Source organism: Haliotis rubra, unplaced genomic scaffold (assembly GCF_003918875.1).
Source record: "Haliotis rubra isolate DU_JTF1 unplaced genomic scaffold, ASM391887v1 Scf373, whole genome shotgun sequence".
NCBI classification, from domain to species: Eukaryota; Metazoa; Mollusca; class Gastropoda; order Lepetellida; family Haliotidae; genus Haliotis; species Haliotis rubra.
Genome location: NW_025767050.1, coordinates 73,686 through 93,290, shown reverse-complemented (window position 1 = coordinate 93,290; position 19,605 = coordinate 73,686). Strand labels below are relative to the sequence as shown.

The window sequence follows — 19,605 nt, the reverse complement described above, 5'->3', positions numbered from 1 at the left end:
GTGGATGTTTGCAAGATAGATTTTTAATAGCCTGAAGGCAAGAAAGAGAGTCAGAAAAGATTATATATTGTTTATGTTTAGGATGTCTTTGAATATATTGAAGAGCTGTTAAGATGGCGTTTGCTTCAGCTGTAAATATAGAGCTGTTATCCGGTATTCTAGAAGATATTGTTCTGGATCCAATGACAGTAGCACATGCCACTGCGCCACCGACCTTGGACCAATCAGTAAATAAGGATTTATACGTATTATATTTACTTTTTGATTGATTATACTCTTGTTTATATTGTAATTCATTAGTTTCTGATTTTTTTTAACTTTGTCAGCGTTAGGTCAACTTGTGGCCTAACCAATTGCCAAGGAGGAGAAGAAAGAAGACGAGAAGGAGCCATATTCTCCAGCTCAATGCCGGCAGCAGTAATGAATGGCTTCATTCTGAGCCCCAGTGGCGGAACAAGAGAAGATTTCTGGTTGTACAAATCCTCATAAAGAGGATTAAAGATACTGTGAAATGCAGGATTCGATTCGTTAGAATATAGTTTTGTAAGATATTGTAAAGAGAATTTTATACGTCGTTGGACAAGAGAAGGCTCGTCTGCTTCGACGTAGAGACTATCAACAGGAGAAGTTCTAAAAGATCCAAGACAAAGTCTTAGACCTTGGTGGTGGACAGAATCAAGTAGTTTTAGGTTGCTTTTGCAGGCTCCATCATATACGATGGAGCCATAATCAAGTTTCGAGCGGACCAATGATCGATATAGGTGGAGGAGGGTACTTGATCCCCTCCCCACTTTGAGTTGGAAACAACTTTCAACAAGTCAAGTGCCTTCAGGCATTTAGTTTTAAGGGATTTAATATGTGGCAGAAACGTTAAGTGCGAGTCAAAAATTAAACCAAAGAACTTGGCCTCCTTAAAAACTTTGATGAGTCTGCCATTTAGAGATAGTTCAGGGTCTTTATGCGGTTTGTATTTACGGCAAAAATGTATACAATTAGTCTTGGATTTAGAAAATTTAAAGCCTTTTTCCAGACACCATTTATTTATTTTGTTTAAACACAACTGCAGTTGTCGTTCAATAGTATGCATATTTTTACCACGACAAGAAATGTTAAAATCATCCACATAAAGTTATCCATCAATTGAATCATTTAAAACCTTTGATAAACTGTTAATCTCGATACTAAATAAAGTCACAGACAAAATACTGCCTTGTGGGACACCCTGATCCTGATTGTAATGATCAGATAGGGTAGATCCCACGCGTACTTGAAATTAGAGCATTCTTAACAAATGATTCCAAACGCACTAGGTGATCGACAGTACTTCTGTTTTTACGGAAACCACATTGTATATCTGTTATAAGGTTATTTGTTTCCAAGTACCAAACAAGTCGATTATTTATCATGCGTTCCATGGTCTTGTAAACGCAGCTAGTTAGTGAAATTGTTCTATAATTGGAAGGATTAGTATGATCACGTCCAGGTTTAGGGCTGGGCACAATTATAGCATCGCGCCACGACAAAGGAAATTTTCCAGATGTCCAAATATCATCAAAAATAGATAAGAGCGTCTCTAAACATGATTCTGGTAAGTGCTTCAGGAGTTGATAATGTATGTTATCAGCTCCGGAAGCAGTATCATGAGCCTGGTCAAGAGCAGTATGAAGCTCGTGGATTGAAAATGTTTCATTATAATCTTCCCCATTATCTGAATTGAAATTAATAGTTTTCTTTTCTTGCTGTTTTTGGTATTTTTGAAATTCAGGTACATAGTTAGATGAGGAGGAATGTTTGGCCAACGTCTCACCAAGTTTATTTGCAATATCTGATTTATCAGTCAATAGCTGATTCCCATCTTTGAGATGGTGAATGCTAGATTTAGAGCCCTTACCCTTGATTTTCTGGATCATATTCCACACCTTTGATATCGGTGTGCGCGAATTGATTTTTGAGACATAGTTTCGCCAAGAGTGGCGTTGTGCATTTAAGATCTGAGTCACATAGTCCATTGTGTCAATGCTGACCATACCCTGCAGGATTTCATCCGGGTTCAGGTGACTGAAGGATTCCTCATGTACACCTGGGTTCTGTAAGTAAATAGAAAACATATTACATAAAATACACTTAAGCCATGTTAGCGATGTAAAACCATAAACAAATCCAATTTTGCTTACAGTTAATAGTTGTAAGTTATATACAGTTATCTGCATATCAGTAGCATGGAATACAAACATTACATTAATTGTGAAATCGTTAGAAAATAAAGTGTACTTGATTATTGACTGGGACAAAAAGTATTGTGGCAGTAAGAGTGGGGTTTAAGATTTCATTCAAGATTATTACACTTATATAGTGACCTGTATGCATGGTGCTTGTATTACTCCAAAGTAAAACCAATACATCAACCGAGATACCATGATGATGTTTGATACGAATAACCCACTCAGACACAGTATACTGAGTTGCCCAGAACTTTTTCATCCACCTAATGTCAGGTGCCAGGCAGCGTAACCGCAGGTGCCATCTTTTAACGTCCTATGGTATGACGCTGTCTGGGATCAAATCCCTCATCTTCTATTCCCCAGGCAGAAAATCTACCACTGGAGCATGAAGGTGGTAAAAAAGGGTTGGGAAACATGTGTACACACCCACAGAAGTTGAGGAGGTATCTGCTGTGCCTCACAAGCCTGGCTTGTAGACAGGATAGATGAAAATTGGTTGCTTATAGTAGATGATGTAGACTGGGTAGACTTGGTAGGTGTGGTAGACTGGGTAAGCCAAGTTGATGTGGTAGACGTGGTAGGCCTGGTAGGTGTTGTTGACTTGGTAGCGCTGGTAGATATGGTTGACTTGGTAGGGCTGGTAGATGTGGTTGACTTGGTAGGCCTTGTAGGTGAGGTCGATTTGGTAGGCTTGGTAGGTTTGGTTGACTGGGTAGGCCTGGTAGGTGTTGTTGACTGGGTAGGCCTGGTAGATGAAGTTGACTTAGTAGGCCTGGTAGGTGAGGTTGACTTGGTAGGCTTGGTAGGTGTGGCTAACTGGGTAGGCCTGGTAGGTGTGGTTGACTAGGTAGGCCTGGTAGATGAAGTTGACTTAGTTGGTCTGGTAGGTGTGGTTGACCCAGTAGGTCTGGTAGGTGAGGTAGACTTGGTAGGTCTGGTAGGTGAGGTAGACTTGGCAGGCCTGGTAGGTGAGGTAGACTTGGTAGGCCTGGTAGATAAAGTTGACTTAGTAGGTCTGGTAGGTGAGGTAGACTTGGTAGACCTGGTAGGTGAGGTAGACTTGGTAGGCCTGGTAGATAAATTTGACTTAGTAGGTCTGGTAGGTGAGGTAGACTTGGCAGGCCTGGTAGATAAAGTTGACTTAGTAGGTCTGGTAGGTGAGGTAAACTTGGTAGACCTGGTAGGTGAAGTAGATTTGGTAGGTGTGGTTGACTTGGTAGGCCTGGTAGGTGTGGTTGACTGGGTAGGCCTGGCAGGTGTGGTAGACTTGGTAGGCCTGGTAGATAAAGTTGACTTAGTAGAAGTCTGGTAGGTGTGGTTGACTTGGTAGGCCTGGTAGGTGAGGTAGACTTGGTAGGCCTGGTAGGTGTGGTAGGTTGGGTAGGCCTGGCAGGTGTGGTAGACTTGGTAGGCCTGGCAGACGGGGTAGACTGGGTAAGTGTTGTTCACTTGGTAGTCCTGGTAGGTGAGGTTGACTTGGTTGGCCTGGTAGGTGAGGTAGACTTGGTAGGCCTGGCAGGGGAGGTAGACTTGGTAGGCCTGGTAGGTGAGGTAGACTTGGTAGGCCTGGTAGGTGAGGTAGACGTGGTAGGCCTGGTAGGTGAGGTAGACTTGGTAGGCCTGGTAGGTGAGGTAGACTTGGTAGGCCTGGCAGGGGAGGTAGACTTGGTAGGCCTGGTAGGTGAGGTAGACTTGGTTGGCCTGGTAGGTGAGGTAGACTTGGTAGGCCTGGTAGGTGAGGTAGACTTGGTAGGCCTGGTAGGTGAGGTAGACGTGGTAGGCCTGGTAGGTGAGGATGACTTGGTAGGCCTGGTAGGTGAGGTAGACTTGGTAGGCCTGGTAGGTGAGGTAGACTTGGTAGGCCTGGCAGGTGTGGTAGACTGGGTAGGCCTGGTAGGTGTGGTTGACTTGGTAGGCCTGGTAGGTGTGGTAGACGGGGTAGGCCTGACAGGTGTGGTAGACTTGGTAGGCCTGGTAGTTGAGGTAGACTTGGTAGGCCTGGCAGGTGTGGTAGACTGGGTAGGCCTGGTAGGTGTGGCTGACTTGGTAGGTCTTGTAGGTGTGGTGACGGGGTAGGACTGACAGGTGTGGTAGACTTGGTAGGCCTGGCAGGTGTGGTAGACTTGGTAGGCCTGGTAGATAAAGTTGACTTAGTAGGTCCGGTAGGTGAGGTTGACATGGTAGGCCTGGTAGTAGAGGTAGACTTGGTAGGCCTGGTAGGTGTGGTAGACTGGGTAGGTGTGGTTGACTTGGTAGGCCTGGTAGGTGTGGTTGACTGGGTAGGCCTGGTAGGTGTGGTTGACTGGGTAGACCTGGTGGGCCTGGTAGGTGTGGCTGACTTGGTAGATATGGTAGGTGTGTGGTAGACTGGGTAGGCCTGGTAGGTGCTGACTTGGTAGATCTGGTAGGTGACGTTGACTTGTAGGCCTGGTAGGTGAGGTTGACGGTGTGGTTGACTGGGTAGGCCTGGTAGGTTGACCAAGTAGATGTGATAGGCCTGGTAGGTGTGGCTGACGTGGTAGATATGGTAGATGTGGTTGACTGGGTAGGCCTGGTAGGTGCGGTAGGCTGGGTGGACCTAAGTATGATGTGGTAGACTTGGTAGACTTGGTAGGCCTGGTAGGTGCAGTTGACTTGGTAGATCTGGTAGGTGACGTTGACTTGTAGGCCTGGTAGGTGAGGTTGACGGTGTGGTGGTGGGTAGGTCTGTGGGTGTGGTAGACTGGGTAGGTCTGGTAGGTGTGGTTGACTGGGTAGACCTGGTAGGTGAGGATGAGGTAGATCTCTTCCTCTGTGGATCCCTCAATTTCTTGATCCGTTCTTTCGATGGCATCCTGTCTTAAGAGATTAACTTCTGTGAATTCAGCAAAAGAAAACAAGAATTCAAAGCACAAATGTCTTAAGCAAAAAGGAAATGAGAGATATGATATCTGTTAAAAAAAATGTTTCCATGCAATATGCAGTACCTTAGTATGTGGCTGATATTCTGCTAGATCTGGTTGTACTACTGTTGACAAGTGCAACCTAAAAACACACACAAAAGAATGTCTTTATTTCAATACATACGAAAAAGTAAACCTACATTGCTAGTAAGCTCACAACCAACTTGAGACATGATATTTGTGTCCCTACAGCTTCTGTAATGAAAAAGCACATGCAAATGAAAATAGCAAACTAGGATCACTAAGTTGAAAGAAAGGAAGAAGAATGTGAAGACTATGTTGGTGACTCTAACTTGCTGTCACAATACAAGGATGATGATGGGAGTATAACAACACTAATCTAATCATCATTATCAGCTGGTGCTTGTTTAGCATCCGAAGAAGCTGTAGCAGCTGGTGATGTAGCTGTAGCAGCTGGTGGGTCATTATCACTCATTGACACTGACAACAGAGCCATGTCATCAGAATCATATCCGTCAGTCTTTCTCTTCTCTGCAAGTTGTTTCCGCAGGGAAGCCTGTGTACATTCAAGCCCAATTATTCTTTGAGAAAGAACACCAACTCTTCGCTGAAGGTGAGCGAACTGGTCTTGAGCCGTCTGTGCTGAACTGCTTCCTTATAGTTGATAACTGATCAGAGCACCTTCCAAGATGTTGGTGTGCATCTGCATGATTGTTCTGAGATAACGTATACAGTCCAGCACTCAATGAGACATCTACATCTTCCAAAGCAGATGCCACCTGAGAGTGGAGATTCATCAAGATGTGAGTTAACAACCTGGGCACCTTAGCCGGGCTGCTCATGGGAGATTGGCAGGATCCTTGAAATTTTGGTTGAGTTCCCAGAGACTGCCTGTCTTCATTTGATCTTTTGTTTGGTGTATTGTTGGACGATTGCGAATCCATGATATCCCTTGATGTACTCTGCAAAACAATAAAAGAAATGCGTTGCCGAGATCAATACCAAATTAATACCAAAAATGACTTGGTCATGTTTGGTTGAATTGGGATTGATTTCTGTGGAAAGCATGAGACTGAAGAAATTGTGTGAAAAGAAGGAGAAATTGTAAAAAACGTCAGAGCCTGACGCAGAAACACACCAACATGATATGCATGTGCAACACCACTTGTTTGACTAAACAAGGTTGGGTTTTCATTTGCTTGCTATTTCAATCATAAGCAAGTGAACAGCAAAAACATGGCACATCTGATGGATGCCCACCCTGACAACACTATCAGCCAACTGCAAACACAAGAATCATCTTTGGCCAAAGCCAGGTTTTTCCACGTGGCACCAAGCACACACGCAAGACTGTTGAGTTGTTATCAGACACAAGACATGACCTTCCCAGATCTGGTCGACCATGAGAAAACAAACATGGCTACCTGTAAAACATCGGCAAATAATAATATATGATTCTTGGAGAATAACACTGAATACAAATAGATTGATAAGATTAAAACTTCATTTGAAAGTTTTAAAAAATATATATCAAATTATCAATTTCAATCAAATGCTGAGTCCCAGATTCATAGTGATAAGGTATCAGAAGCTTAGTGCAAACACCACTACCAAGGACAGGGTGAAACATCTGCAGGTTCCTCACTTATAAGGAAACATGCTGGTAGAGGCAGCTGTCGAGGAATATACACATGCAGAATTAGAACATGTTTAGTGAAGTATTTTGAAAAATTCAATCACTGGACATTCACCTGAAAATGTTTAAAATGTCAAATTATTAATTGTACACAAATGCAGAAATAAGAAGCCACAGTCATAGTGTTATTGTTTTAGAGCCTAAATACAAACAGCGCTACCAGGGACAGGTTCAAACATCTGCAGTGTTCTCACTAATAATAAAACATGCTTCTAGAGGTATCTGATGAGACAAAAAACATGCAATGTTAGTTGTAGCCCTTAAGCCATGAAAAGCAAGAATTTTCACGGGTAATGAAGCATAAAAGCATGTTTTGCTACAATTAGGAGTATATGGTTGACAGTGATTGGGAGTATCTAGCTGGGTTAAAAGTAAGGTTTACATAAGATATTGAGGGATGACAGTGACTAGAGGACAATAAAGACATGACGGAGGAAGTGCACATTTAATGCAGGATTACACAACACCAACCACCATAGCATTGAAGAGGATCACACCAAAATATTGAAAATATAATCACCTTAATATTCCATCTTGCTGTTCATGTTACCGGCACTCGCTGCGTTGAAGTAGCCTACTTGGAGTGCCATTGTCACATTGGTGTAAGAACAGTTTATTTGACATTTGCTAAACACTGTAATATATGTCAAAAGTAGTAGATATGTAGATGACGCTTGTTACTCAATGTTTATCCTATGGTAATAAATAAGTCTATAAGAAAAAAATGACACAACCCGATTAAAAAATCTTTATTTTCCTTTAAACACAAGTCCGAAGCGTTTCCATGGAAACCGGGAAAAATGAAAATCCCCAAAATCTGCAAATAGCAAAAGTTTCTGTTTGGTTGAAAAATATTGAACGGTTCTTGAGTTATGCTTCGGAAACGAAGCCCACCCCTCCCTTTTGGGACTAAGTACGAATCATTTCCATGGAAACCGGGAAAAATAAAAATGCCCAAAATCTGCAAATAGCAAAAGGCACCACTGAAGGTTCTGTTTGATATATCTACCAAGTCTTGTTGAAAAATATTGAACGGTTCTTGAGTTATGCTCCGGAAACGAAGCCCATCCCTCTTTAAGACTAAGTCCAAAACATGGAAACCGAGAAAAATAAACATGACAATAATCTGTAGATAGCAAAAGGCGCCATCCTTAGGTTATGTTTGACATATCTACCAATTTTTGTTGAAAAATATCGAACGGTCTTTGAGTTATGCTCCGGAAACAAAATGATTACGGACGGACAGACGGACGAGGCGACGACTATATCCCCCCGCATTACATACTAAAAATCAGAAACTAATGAATTACAGTATAAACAAGAATTTAGTCAATTAAGAAATAAATATAATACATATAAATCCTTATTTACAGATGGATCCAAGGATGGTGGCGCTGTAGCTTGTGCCACTGTCATTGGGTCCAGAACAGTATCTTCTCGATTGCCTGATAACAGCTCTATTTTCACAGCGGAAGCTAACGCCATATTAACAGCCTTAAATATATATTAATACACACCCTAAATATAAACAATATAATAATAATCTTTTCTGACTCTCTTTCGTGCCTTCAGGCGATTATAAATCTTTCTTGCAAACATCCACTTATAAATGAAATTATTGAATTGTATAATGATCTTGCTACTGGCCAATACGACATCGTGCTCTGTTGGTTACCCAGCCATGTTGGCATTTCCGGGAACACAATGGCCGATCTTGCTGCCAAGGCAGCACTAAACAAATCTGTGACATCACTTCTTATCCCGTACTCGGATTACAAAGCTAGCATTAGAACCTACATCCGTGATCTGATGCAGAAGCAGTGGGGCACCCAAGTAGGTATCAATAAATTATATGAAATAAAACCCTATATCAGTCCAGATTTGAAGAGGTCATAATACGACGATGTCGTATTGGCCACACAAGATATACTCATGCATACCTATTGAAAGGTGAGGATCCTCCGTTTTGCATCCCTTGTGATGAGAGAACCACGGCCAAGCATGTCCTGTTTGACTGTGTTGAATTCTCCATCATAAGGGATAAATATTTCAATACCAAAACAGTAGGATGCCAATCAAAGAAATCAAAACAGTAAAGGACCTTTTTAATAATGTTTATTATCATTTAATCATTGATTCTTTAAAAGAGATGGATTTGTGAAATGAATTTTGATATCTGTTTTGTAAATAGAGAAAGTTTTATAATTGGTAGTTCAGATTATGAACTTAGATTGTTTGTGGCTGTATCCTCAAAGGGGGTTGAAGTAGCGTAAAATTAGTGTCCTCCTGAGAGGATACGTAAGTCCCAAAACTTTCCAAGTCAATTTCGCTCAACCATATTTTTTAATCGTAGTATTTTTGTTATTTTAAATTTCGGCTAAATCTTCCTACCATCGCCAGCGGCTGAGGGGATGGTGTAAATCCAACTAGGGTCCATGAAGGTAGCAAAAGTAATGTATATCCCCATGGTTCCTAGTATGGTGATCCACCCTCAGTTGTTAGCGATCTATAGCCCGTATTTTATATTGTATTGTCTGCTTTCCTTAAATGTTTTAGTTTTCCATGCTAGTTTTATATCCTATATCTGTGATACTCTAGTTATTTTACAGTCCGTCGATGACTGATTATTTACCTACTTGTATTTATTGTGTATGACCAACATTTCTCGTCACTGTATGGCTGAAATATTGCCGAGGTGACGTTAAATTTTAACTCACCCACTCACTCACTATGAACGCTATTGATCTTTAGTTGCCATATGTGCTGGGACTGACAGTGGGGGTGCATTGGAATTTTAGCTGGTGACGGTGGTTTCACTATTCCCGTTTCACCTGTGCTCGGTTGAGTTATCGCATCAGTGTAAAGATCTGAGTTAAAACCTAGCGTTTGATCACCGGTAGTGATTACAATTTTATTATTATAACTTATCACTTACACAAGCCTATTCCAAAAACATAGTCTTGTTTGGACCTGGCATTCTGTAGTACATTTTGGTATGGCCTGATGGTCGTCGGTAAATCTACTGGAGATGAAATAGCGTCCTCAACGTTTGCAACAAACTTTATCTCTGCATCAAACGCTTCACCTTCACCAATGTTATTTGTAAGTGCATCACAGGAATAGCCCATACAAAGGTTTTAATGGAATCGTTGAGTTTTTCAACACAAGGCTGAGTACATCCTTCAGATTTTTCCAAAGTAATTTTTCAAATCCCTCAAACCTCCAGATAAACCTTACTATTATCAAAGGCCCTAATATCATCCCTTCACTCAGTACTCGTGATATCAGCATACGTCGTGTACCCCCATTCTCTATTTTTTTGCTGGCTTCTTTAACAAGTATATCTTGAGCGTTTGGGATACCCAAACCATGGTTATCTCCTTCAGAAAATTCTTCAGAAAAGCGCCCATACGCACGCCGATTCTTTGTTTCATGCACGGTCCTGTGGGAGTGGTCCGCTTATTTCTGTAAGTATTTGCTAATCAGGTAGTAAATATGAAAGAAGACAACAGACTTACTAAGTTTGTCACGATGTTCACTAAGAGATACCCTACAACCCATTGTGGCAAAGTTATAGAACCATATAGCAAAACTGAGCTCTTTGAGAACCATGCATGTTCTTCTTTAATCCTTGTTGCCCTGAACTTAAATTTTTACAGTTATTGATCAATTGAGTTTAAACATTGGTACCCATGGCATCAACCACAATCAATGGTTGGGTGAGGTCAGGAGCACTTATTCTACCTTCAGTATAAAACACCCCAAGCTTATACTTGGTATTTCTATCATCTCATAGAGCTTGTCTAAATGAGTCAACGAGAAAACTGACTCTAAGCAGTGGGGCACATCTTAGAAAACTCTGTAAAGGATTGTGAGTACACTTGGGTTTCAGAAAGACTGGTGCCCAACTCCTCAGTGAGTGGACATAAATTCCCTATCAAGAGCTTTGCATCCATCTTAACCAGAGTGGTACAACCGATAATATTGAAAGTCTTTCAACTCTACTAACAGGTCTTAGAGAAAATTACATTAGTGGCAGAACAGAATCTTTTCTCATCATTGCAGTATAAGAAGTTAAAACAGGGTATTATTACAGAGCTCAGGGTTTCAGTATTAGATACAAAACAATAACCTACACATACAGGATATTTGAGCATTACACTTCACAGAAATGGTTGATTCTCCTCCCGGTTCACACCGCCTTAAACAATGTAATAGAATTGTGCTTTCTGTGCTAAAATAATGTATACAAGTGAAAATAAGATGCACTCTCAGCTTCTGCTGCACCAGGTGATCTAGAAGATTTAAGAGATGTCAGGGTTAGACAATCCAGTAAAACACCTAGTGCAATGTTTCCCTCACTGATGATGCTAAATGGTTTACGATCGAAACAAAACTCGACTGGCTAATATATATCAAGTTGTACCACCATATGTAATGGTGAAGGGTGATGAACAGTATTTTTCCTAGATAAGAAAGAGTGGGATTGTAGTGGAGGCTTATATTCCATCAAAACGAAAGAGTGTTGCCGTTGCCCCACTACACATGAATCCTGGGTTACATGTTAATGTGTCATCCAGCACTCCAACATATTACCTTATATTTGCTTATTTAAATAACTTAAAGGCTTTACAACGGGGCCTCACACTTTTGGCTATGGTCTTTCTTGGTGATCCGCCATACCATTACCTCGTTGTATTACAAGGTCGAATATTAATTGGAGCAGCACCCATGAATATCAACAATGAGATATTTTTGCTTTCACATAAAACGTATCATAGAGCTGTGAATGATGTTTATGGCTTTGACAATGCACATTTAGTAACTACTTCCTTTCAAAAGTTTAGACTCACTTAAAGCACTCACTATATCTTATGTATGTGTGTATATATATGTATATATATGTGTGTGTGTGTGTGTGTGTGGGTTACATCGAAGATTGATTTCTACACTAACTTGGGGGAACCAACTGCAAACATTATGCAGATGAATTGCACGAGGATCATGCATCAAATTGCTGAAAAGCATGTGCAAATATCGTGCATGTGAACAGCTGCGTTTTGGTGAATTTTTTTCTTAAGAATTCGCCAACTTTCACTGATTTTTATCATTTATTGAACTCATGACTATAATCTTTTCAACGTTACGAATTTGCTTTACAATACATCAGTTCATGTGTAAACAGTACCTTTAAACAGTATGGAATATTTTGCAAAAGTTAGTTTAGAACAGTTGCCTGAAGTAAGTGGATATATTTACAGTAGTGAGTCTAAACTTTTGAAAGGATTTGATTTGATTTTGATTTAAACATATTTATTCAAGAGAATGGATTGGGTACAAGTTATGCCAACTTAGTGAAACCCTCTCCTATTTACAGTGCTTACATGCAAAAGTGAAACAAACTATATGTACAGGGATATAAAGATATATACAAAATGATATATACAATACAATGAATACATGAATTATTATTATTACACTTATTTTGAAAGGAAGTGTAGTACTGGGCTTGGCGTTGCTGGGATTAGTATATTATCAACTAATATCACCGCACGTATAGTATTCGGTATGGAAATAGAGGTGGAAATATCAGGGGCTTTAGGTTAAGCACTTTCCCACTGATTGCAAAGAAATCAGTAAAGCACAAGAGTATTCATATTGCCAAGACCGCCTCCGTGGTGTAATGGTTAAAGTGATACTAAAAGACGTTAAAATATGGTACTGGTTGGTCCCTGGCGCTCGGCATTAATGGGTATAACAAGGACTGGCAATGTGTCTGAGTGGGATATTCATGCTTAACTGCGACATGGTATCTCAGTGAGTTAGCACTATAAAATCAGCTTAAGCCTGGGCTAGTACAAGCAGCCATACATACACACGCATGCAGGTCGTCATATGAGCGAAATATTCTTACATACATCACCTCATATTAAAAATTAGATAGTATTGGGGATCATATCTCAAAGGAACTGGCTGATGAAAAAATATCTGAGGAAGAGTTTAATTTAGTGTTGGCGGAACACAACAAATACAATAAAATGAAACAAGAAAATCAATCAAAATCTCGTGAGGAGGAAAAACGTTCATAGAGGAACTACAAGCCCATCAGTTATTCCGTGCCAAAACCAAAAACCTAATAGGAGATTAACAACAACTTGCTGTATTGGTATAAAACGTATGTGGGTGGAAATGATCTATTTAGTAGTAGCAGTCCATTTTTCTACAGATGGGCATCTCGGTACAAAGTTATGTTCAAACGATGTTTAAGAAAACTGTAGTGCACAAACTGCAAATATGAAATTTAGACCCCAACGTGCTTGGCGCCATCGTAGCAAGTGAAAATGCGATCCACAGGTTTTGAGATATTGTGAGAAGCAAGTACTTTACTTGTGCAGTCCAGTATGCTAGGGTATGATCGCCTGCGTGGACCAAAATGTAAAACATTATCATACTCTTCATTTGGTGCTTAGTGAAAGCTCATGCATGCATTTTACGACGATGTGAAGGATTTCGATAGTTTGTTTTCTAAGTAACAACCTTTTCTCCGGTCTCAGGTCGAGTTTAACACAATGAAATTTAACTTAATATAACATGAGTACCGAATGACAAAAGATCTATAGATAAAAAGATTCACGATCGAACGGGGGCCCTGACTACATATCACAATACATTGTGTAATAAATAGCCAACAAGTGAAGTAAAGACTCCTTAAAAGAGGAACACTAGAATATAAATGACAAGTCTCGAGAACAAGTCTTTATTCAATATGGTTAGCACCATGGCAGCAAAGACAAAGTGTAAAGTGTATTAGAAGAGCTCACAACTGCAGATATAATATCACATGTGGGTATACAATTCACACAGTAAGTACATTATTTATCGTAGTTTAATTCGTTCTTTGTTACCTTCGTATATCAGTGTGTCTGAATATACAACTAAACTATATATTACCAGAAAGGAAAGGATAGGTGTTATATTAGAATGGAAACCTGAATACAGATCGCAGGGATGGTGCCAAAACCATCAGAAATATGATTATAAATACCTTTCTTTTGGTAAATTATAAATGTGATTTCAAACAACTTATCTGTGAATGGTATTACACTCACAACAACAAAAGTACGACAGAGACAGTCGGCTGCTGTCAGTCATCACTGCCATCACTGTCTAATAAGCTTCCTCTTCGAGGACACAGGACCTGTCAATACGTTTTATGTAATTGTTTTTGTTAATTAATCTGCTCATACCACCGACCATTGAACTGTTTTCCACACAGGTCACACAGTGACCACTGTTAATGCCTCGAATGAGTGGGTGAGTGAGTGAGCGAGTGACTGACTGACACGGCATAATCTTCGTCATATTCTGACAAGACAAGTCTAATGGTGCAGAGCTGAATGATGGTTGAACTGTCAATGTTATGGTAAAGAGTGAGAAGAGTGTTAAAGTATCATAAAAACTGGAAAAAGTACGGAAATGTTCTTTAACAGCACTACATTGCCCATGACATACGTTTATAATATAGATGAGAACTACATTTTCACCATTGTCATATATACTGAACAAGGAAAAAACCCGAAGAAAAACGTCCGATTTCTAAAATGATTTAACTGAACTATTTTTATATAAAAATTGCTAAAAGGTATTTGATAGGTCAGACAAGCGTGTTCGTGTATCAGTTCATTCAATATTTACAACAACAATCCTAAAACCACGTAGAACGAGCGTGCATCACACGATTAACATGTCGTACCTGGGAATGTTAGGGTGTTCAGGGTGAAAACAGTTGTAACAACACATACTAGAAAACACTATGAATCCAGTCTTTTTGTCATGGTTACAGTAGAAAATGCCAAGAATCCTCAATAATGTTCGTGACGGAGCCATCGAAAAGTTTCACTCTGGCATACGTCCTGCAGACGCTCCTTTACAAGTTGGTGCGGTCGTGAGGTACGTACACGTCGTAGGCTGCGTTACAATGTTACTGGAGTAACCATTGATCGTCCGCGAAAGAGGGCACCCAGGGGCACCCACCGTTTCTGGCCCCTGAAACAGGGCTCTTTGTTTGATGCAGACGATGATAAGGTGACTTCCACAGTGACCACAGCCACATCGCTCCACGGATGTTTCAGTAACTGATTTCTGTCCATGTCAAATCATAAAGCAGTGCATGTTGTGGAATATCAAATAATAGATTACACAATCATGACAATGAAATATATTTCTGTTTAAAATGCAATCCGACCTTCCTTTTGGTCAGTGTGCCTGTTAAAAATCAGGTGTTATTTGTCATTCTGGCCATGATACCAATAGTAATTCCAATCACAACTCCCATAAACAGCAGAAGCAGCGTGTGGTTCACGACACGGCTGGCTGGCATATATTTCTTATTCTTCCCAAAGCAAATCAAAGGATTGAGTTTTTCAAATGAAGGTTTCGCCACCACATCATCAGTCGTATTCGTGTTGGATGAACTGTTATATGCCCAGGCTTCCTTGTCAACAGAGCCTCTGTAATAGCACAGCAAGACGAGAACAGTACTGGCGACTGACAGAGCATTTAACAGAACCATCGATGTCAAGTAGATGACTAGAAGTGGTGTTTTTTCTGACGATGCAGGCACCTGTTCACTGATGAAGCTCATGAAGACTGCCAGTGACAACAATGTCGATAGGGAGAAGGACAACTTCTCCCCAGACTCCACGGGTACAAGGAACACCATCATGCTGAGGACGGAGATGGTGACGATGGGGATGACGATGTTTAAAATGGCAAATAAAGGCTTTCTGGCAACCAGGAATATGATGCTAAGTCTGTTGTAGCTATGCGTGGCATTCGTGATTTGACCATTTGCCATCGTAGCCCAGACCAAAGTCCATTCAGCATGTATGTTATAATGTCCAATGGTCGTCACTTGTTTTGTAACAGGGCGGAATTCCAGTTCTTCAGCAAAATAATCTAAGGAGTTCAGACGAATGTTACAAGTCTGACTGTCAAACGGGAAATACGTCATGTCAAAGTTACAGAAGGTTGAGAAATACCCAGGAACACGAACCACAACTGATCCGTTTTTGTACAACACACGCCTTGTTATTGTCTCCATAACATCTTGGTTTCCAACACCGTCTCCATTGATAAAGCTTGGAGTCCAAATCTCCCCCTTCTTCGGGTGATAGTGTCTCAAACCTCCAAATTCAGCTGATTTCCAGGAGAGGAACTCGTCCTTCCAAGCAAGGGACAGTATTCCCCGGATGGAGAACTCCTTTTGTGTATTGTCAATATGATGGATCCTTATGAACTGGAAATCGACATCTATGACAAGAGGTTGTGACTGGTTCGGTAACGGCCTTACATCTGAGGTGTAGTTGGAGAATAGATGATGACGTAGACGATGTAAGTCATCAATGGTGGCAGAGAATGTTAGCTGTCTGCTAGAAACAGTGATGAGAAGCACCAGAAGGACCCGACACATGTTTCCAGATTATCTCAACATATGGTCGTGACACCTTGTATCGTCTTCACTGATGCACTGTTAGCCTACACATGTGGGAGTAACAGAGGCTCCCTTGTTATACTGCAGAAGTGTCCAATGAACCATGGATTAGAGAAGCAGTATGTGATTGGCTTGACGCTGCCTAATGTCATATGGTAAATGTGTGGTTTGTTTCAGGGTATTTCTGTGTAATCAGTTTGCTGTAACGAGTAATCCTCCACTAAAATCGGCCAGACTTTATTCCGTACACGCTACGTGTTATAGAAGAAAGAATTAGTTCTTATTGACATGCAGGTAAATATCATAATATCAGGTCTCACAGTAACCTCACAACGTGTCAAACAATATACAAGTGAGGTTAGACGGGATAATCTGATGTTGGAAGTTTGTATCCGGGGAAAACACAACACTTCCTATAATAAGGCAGCCCAAACAGTACACTGTCCGAAGAGACGGGGAATGAATGGTGTACAGCTTCATGTTTAATTTCTGATAAATGTCAACGAAAACTCGGTACACTTAATGTTTCAGAATATCAATAAATCATTTAGGAAAGCCATGCGTTAGCTCTGTTTGCAATGATGCACCTTCCACTATATCAAGGTCTATTGATCCAACTGAGCGGGAACCGTGTATGTAAACAATGCTCAGTCACCAGGAGCTACAATACGTACAACATGTGCGCGAAAACGCTAAACAATGACAGTGAGTGAGTGAGTTTAGTTTCACGCCGCGTTTGCAATATTACGGCGGGGGACGCCAGAAATGGGCTTCACACATTGTACCCATGTAGGGAATCGAACCGGTGTCTTCGGCGTGACGAGCGAACGTGTTAACCACTAGGCTAGCCCACCGGCCGCTAAACAATGATAAGATTGTTTCCTAGCACAGAGGCAAATCATTTCGTGTATGAAGTCTGTGAATCAAAACTCTTCCAGCCCAACGCACCACAGGTTTGCAGGTTCTTGAAATTGCCATTTTAAAAAGATAAGAAAACCCCATTATATTTCAGGATCTCATGTGCAAACATATCCATTGACTCGGATATATTTAATCATGCACACACATTTAATGTGTCTGGTACAACTTGAAGAATAAACCAATGCCGTCCAAATACTGACGCACAATGTGTTTTGTCTTAAGTGAAGTTAGATATAAAGACGTTATATTTTGATTCTTGTCAATGTTTCCTGATGGCCTCCTCCACATATGGACGTTGTGCTCTCAGTATGTCACTTTGTTATCTATACTTCCAATTTCTCTGTTCTGTTTTCCTCCAATCGATGGCTCCTGAGATGGTACGTAAGTCCCAAAACGTTAAAGGTGAATTTAAACTTACCAACCTTTTAATCGCAGTATATATGTCGTATTAATTTATGGCTAGATTGTCTAAAATTGCTAATAGCTGAAGGGATGGTGTAAATCCAGCACGGGTCCATGCAGGAAGCAAATGTACTGTAAGTCCCCATGGTCCCTAGTCCTTTCACTTGTTGGCAATCTATAGCCTGTTTATATATTTTAATGTCATCTATAGTTAAACTGTTTTAGATTTAATTACTAGTTTTAAATTGGAATCTGTGATCATCTAGTTATTTTACTGCCCTTCGTTGACAGGTTTTTACAATTTACCATTAATTACTATGTATAACAATTAATTGTACTCTTCACGATATGGCTGAAATATTGTCGATGTGACGATAAATGTTAACTCACTCACTCACTCCAATCGATGGCTTTTTTCCTCTCCATTTCTTCTTATTGTGTTTGCTTCGGCTACAGTTTGTGTTTGCCCTTTTTATAAAGCTTTCTACATTTGCAAAACGATCGATTTGTGCAGCATCACATTCTGCTGGTAATTTTATGTGTCGTATCTGTCATGTCGATGTGCAGCTGATTTGTTTTGTAGTACATACATACATACTAACATTTGTATAGCGACGATATCCAGCTCAGCTGCTCAAAGGCGCTTTGTTTTTTTCCCTCTATCACTGGATGTCAATCTCAACGGCACGTCGTATTATCAATCTCAACTCCCTGGGGACCATACAACTCTTGCAGCCACTAGGCGCACCGAGTTAGTGTAGTCTCCTGTATATTATTCTTTAAATTCCTAGAGTGCTATCAGTGTTTCTTCCTTCTGTCTAGTAAATCTGAACAGTTGACCCTGTGACTTCTATGTGATTCCTCAGTGTTAGTACCATGAGTATTGACAGTGTCCTCCACCATAGTATATACACATGGAACTTAATTAAGCACCCCAAACATATTTTAAGTTACTGACTTACCTAATGATCAATCTTGAATTGTAAAGATGACTATTATTTGAACTGTATTCCCTTTCATTATTATTGAGGGTTTAGGTAAATCAATCGTCAAAACAACTCCCAATATGCAGTTGAAGCACACTACCCACGATTGTCTGAAAAAGCACTATTAACTCAATGCGCTAACTGTATTAAACGCCAAAACATTATAATGATTTTACCAGTATCTGTTACAATGGCACGAAGGAGACTACCAGAAGCAAGAAGATGGCAAATTATTGGAATGCACGACACCGGGATGTCATGCAGGGCTATTGGGCGACAGTTTGACATTAACCACACCGTCATAAGTCGACTTGTTCAGGTCAGGTCAAACCCCAGAGGCGTCTCAAGTTGAGGATCGGGATTTAGCAAGCCTTGTGAGACATCAGCCTTTCACTACAAAGACGTCCTGAAGCACCTATGGCTCCCGAACAGACGTCTGTGCAATAGGACTGTAAGAAACCGCATGAAGGCTGGGATGAGGGCAAGAAGGGTGATCAAGCGTCCAGCCTTGACCAATCTTCACAAGAGAGCTCATTTGGAGTGGTGTTTACCCCGACGTTAATGGAATTTGACGTCATGGAGGAAGGTGCATTGGTCGGATGAGAGCAACTTTTTATTGCACGTCACAGACGGGCGCCAGCGTGTCTGGAGGACCAAGAAGAGCGCCTAAGAACATCATGGCATCAGTTCCTTACGGTGGTGGATCTGTCATGGTCTGGGGTTGTCTCTTCCATGATTGTAAACTGAACTTGGTAAGTGTTTGTGGAAATCTCATTGGCGACCACGACATCCGGGACATTCTGGATTCTGTTCTTGTGTCACATTTTGATAACAACGCATTAGCCACTCGTCTTGTATTTATAGATGATAACGCCCGACCACATCGTTCCCAACTTGTGACAGTTTTTCTCCAACAACGCTGTAACCAAACTTCCATGGCCTGCTATGAGCCCGGATCTCAACCCATTGGAGCTTGTCTGAG

At 40.8% G+C, this 19,605-nt stretch overlaps 1 protein-coding gene across 1 annotated transcript; it reads right to left on the bottom strand.

Annotated features, from left to right (window-relative positions):
* Positions 1-15,096: 15,096 nt before the first annotated feature.
* Positions 15,097-16,293, bottom strand: LOC124286029 (acetylcholine receptor subunit beta-like). Its single transcript, XM_046722345.1, has one exon. It carries the CDS (start codon positions 16,291-16,293, stop codon positions 15,097-15,099), a length of 1,197 nt encoding a protein of 398 aa, XP_046578301.1.
* Between the last annotated feature and the right edge of the window lie 3,312 nt (positions 16,294-19,605).

What these genes read in the sequence shown, in the direction of transcription:
- LOC124286029 (XM_046722345.1), bottom strand. Translation starts at nt 16,293, where the DNA reads ATGTGTCGGGTCCTTCTGGTGCTTCTCATCACTGTTTCTAGCAGACAG.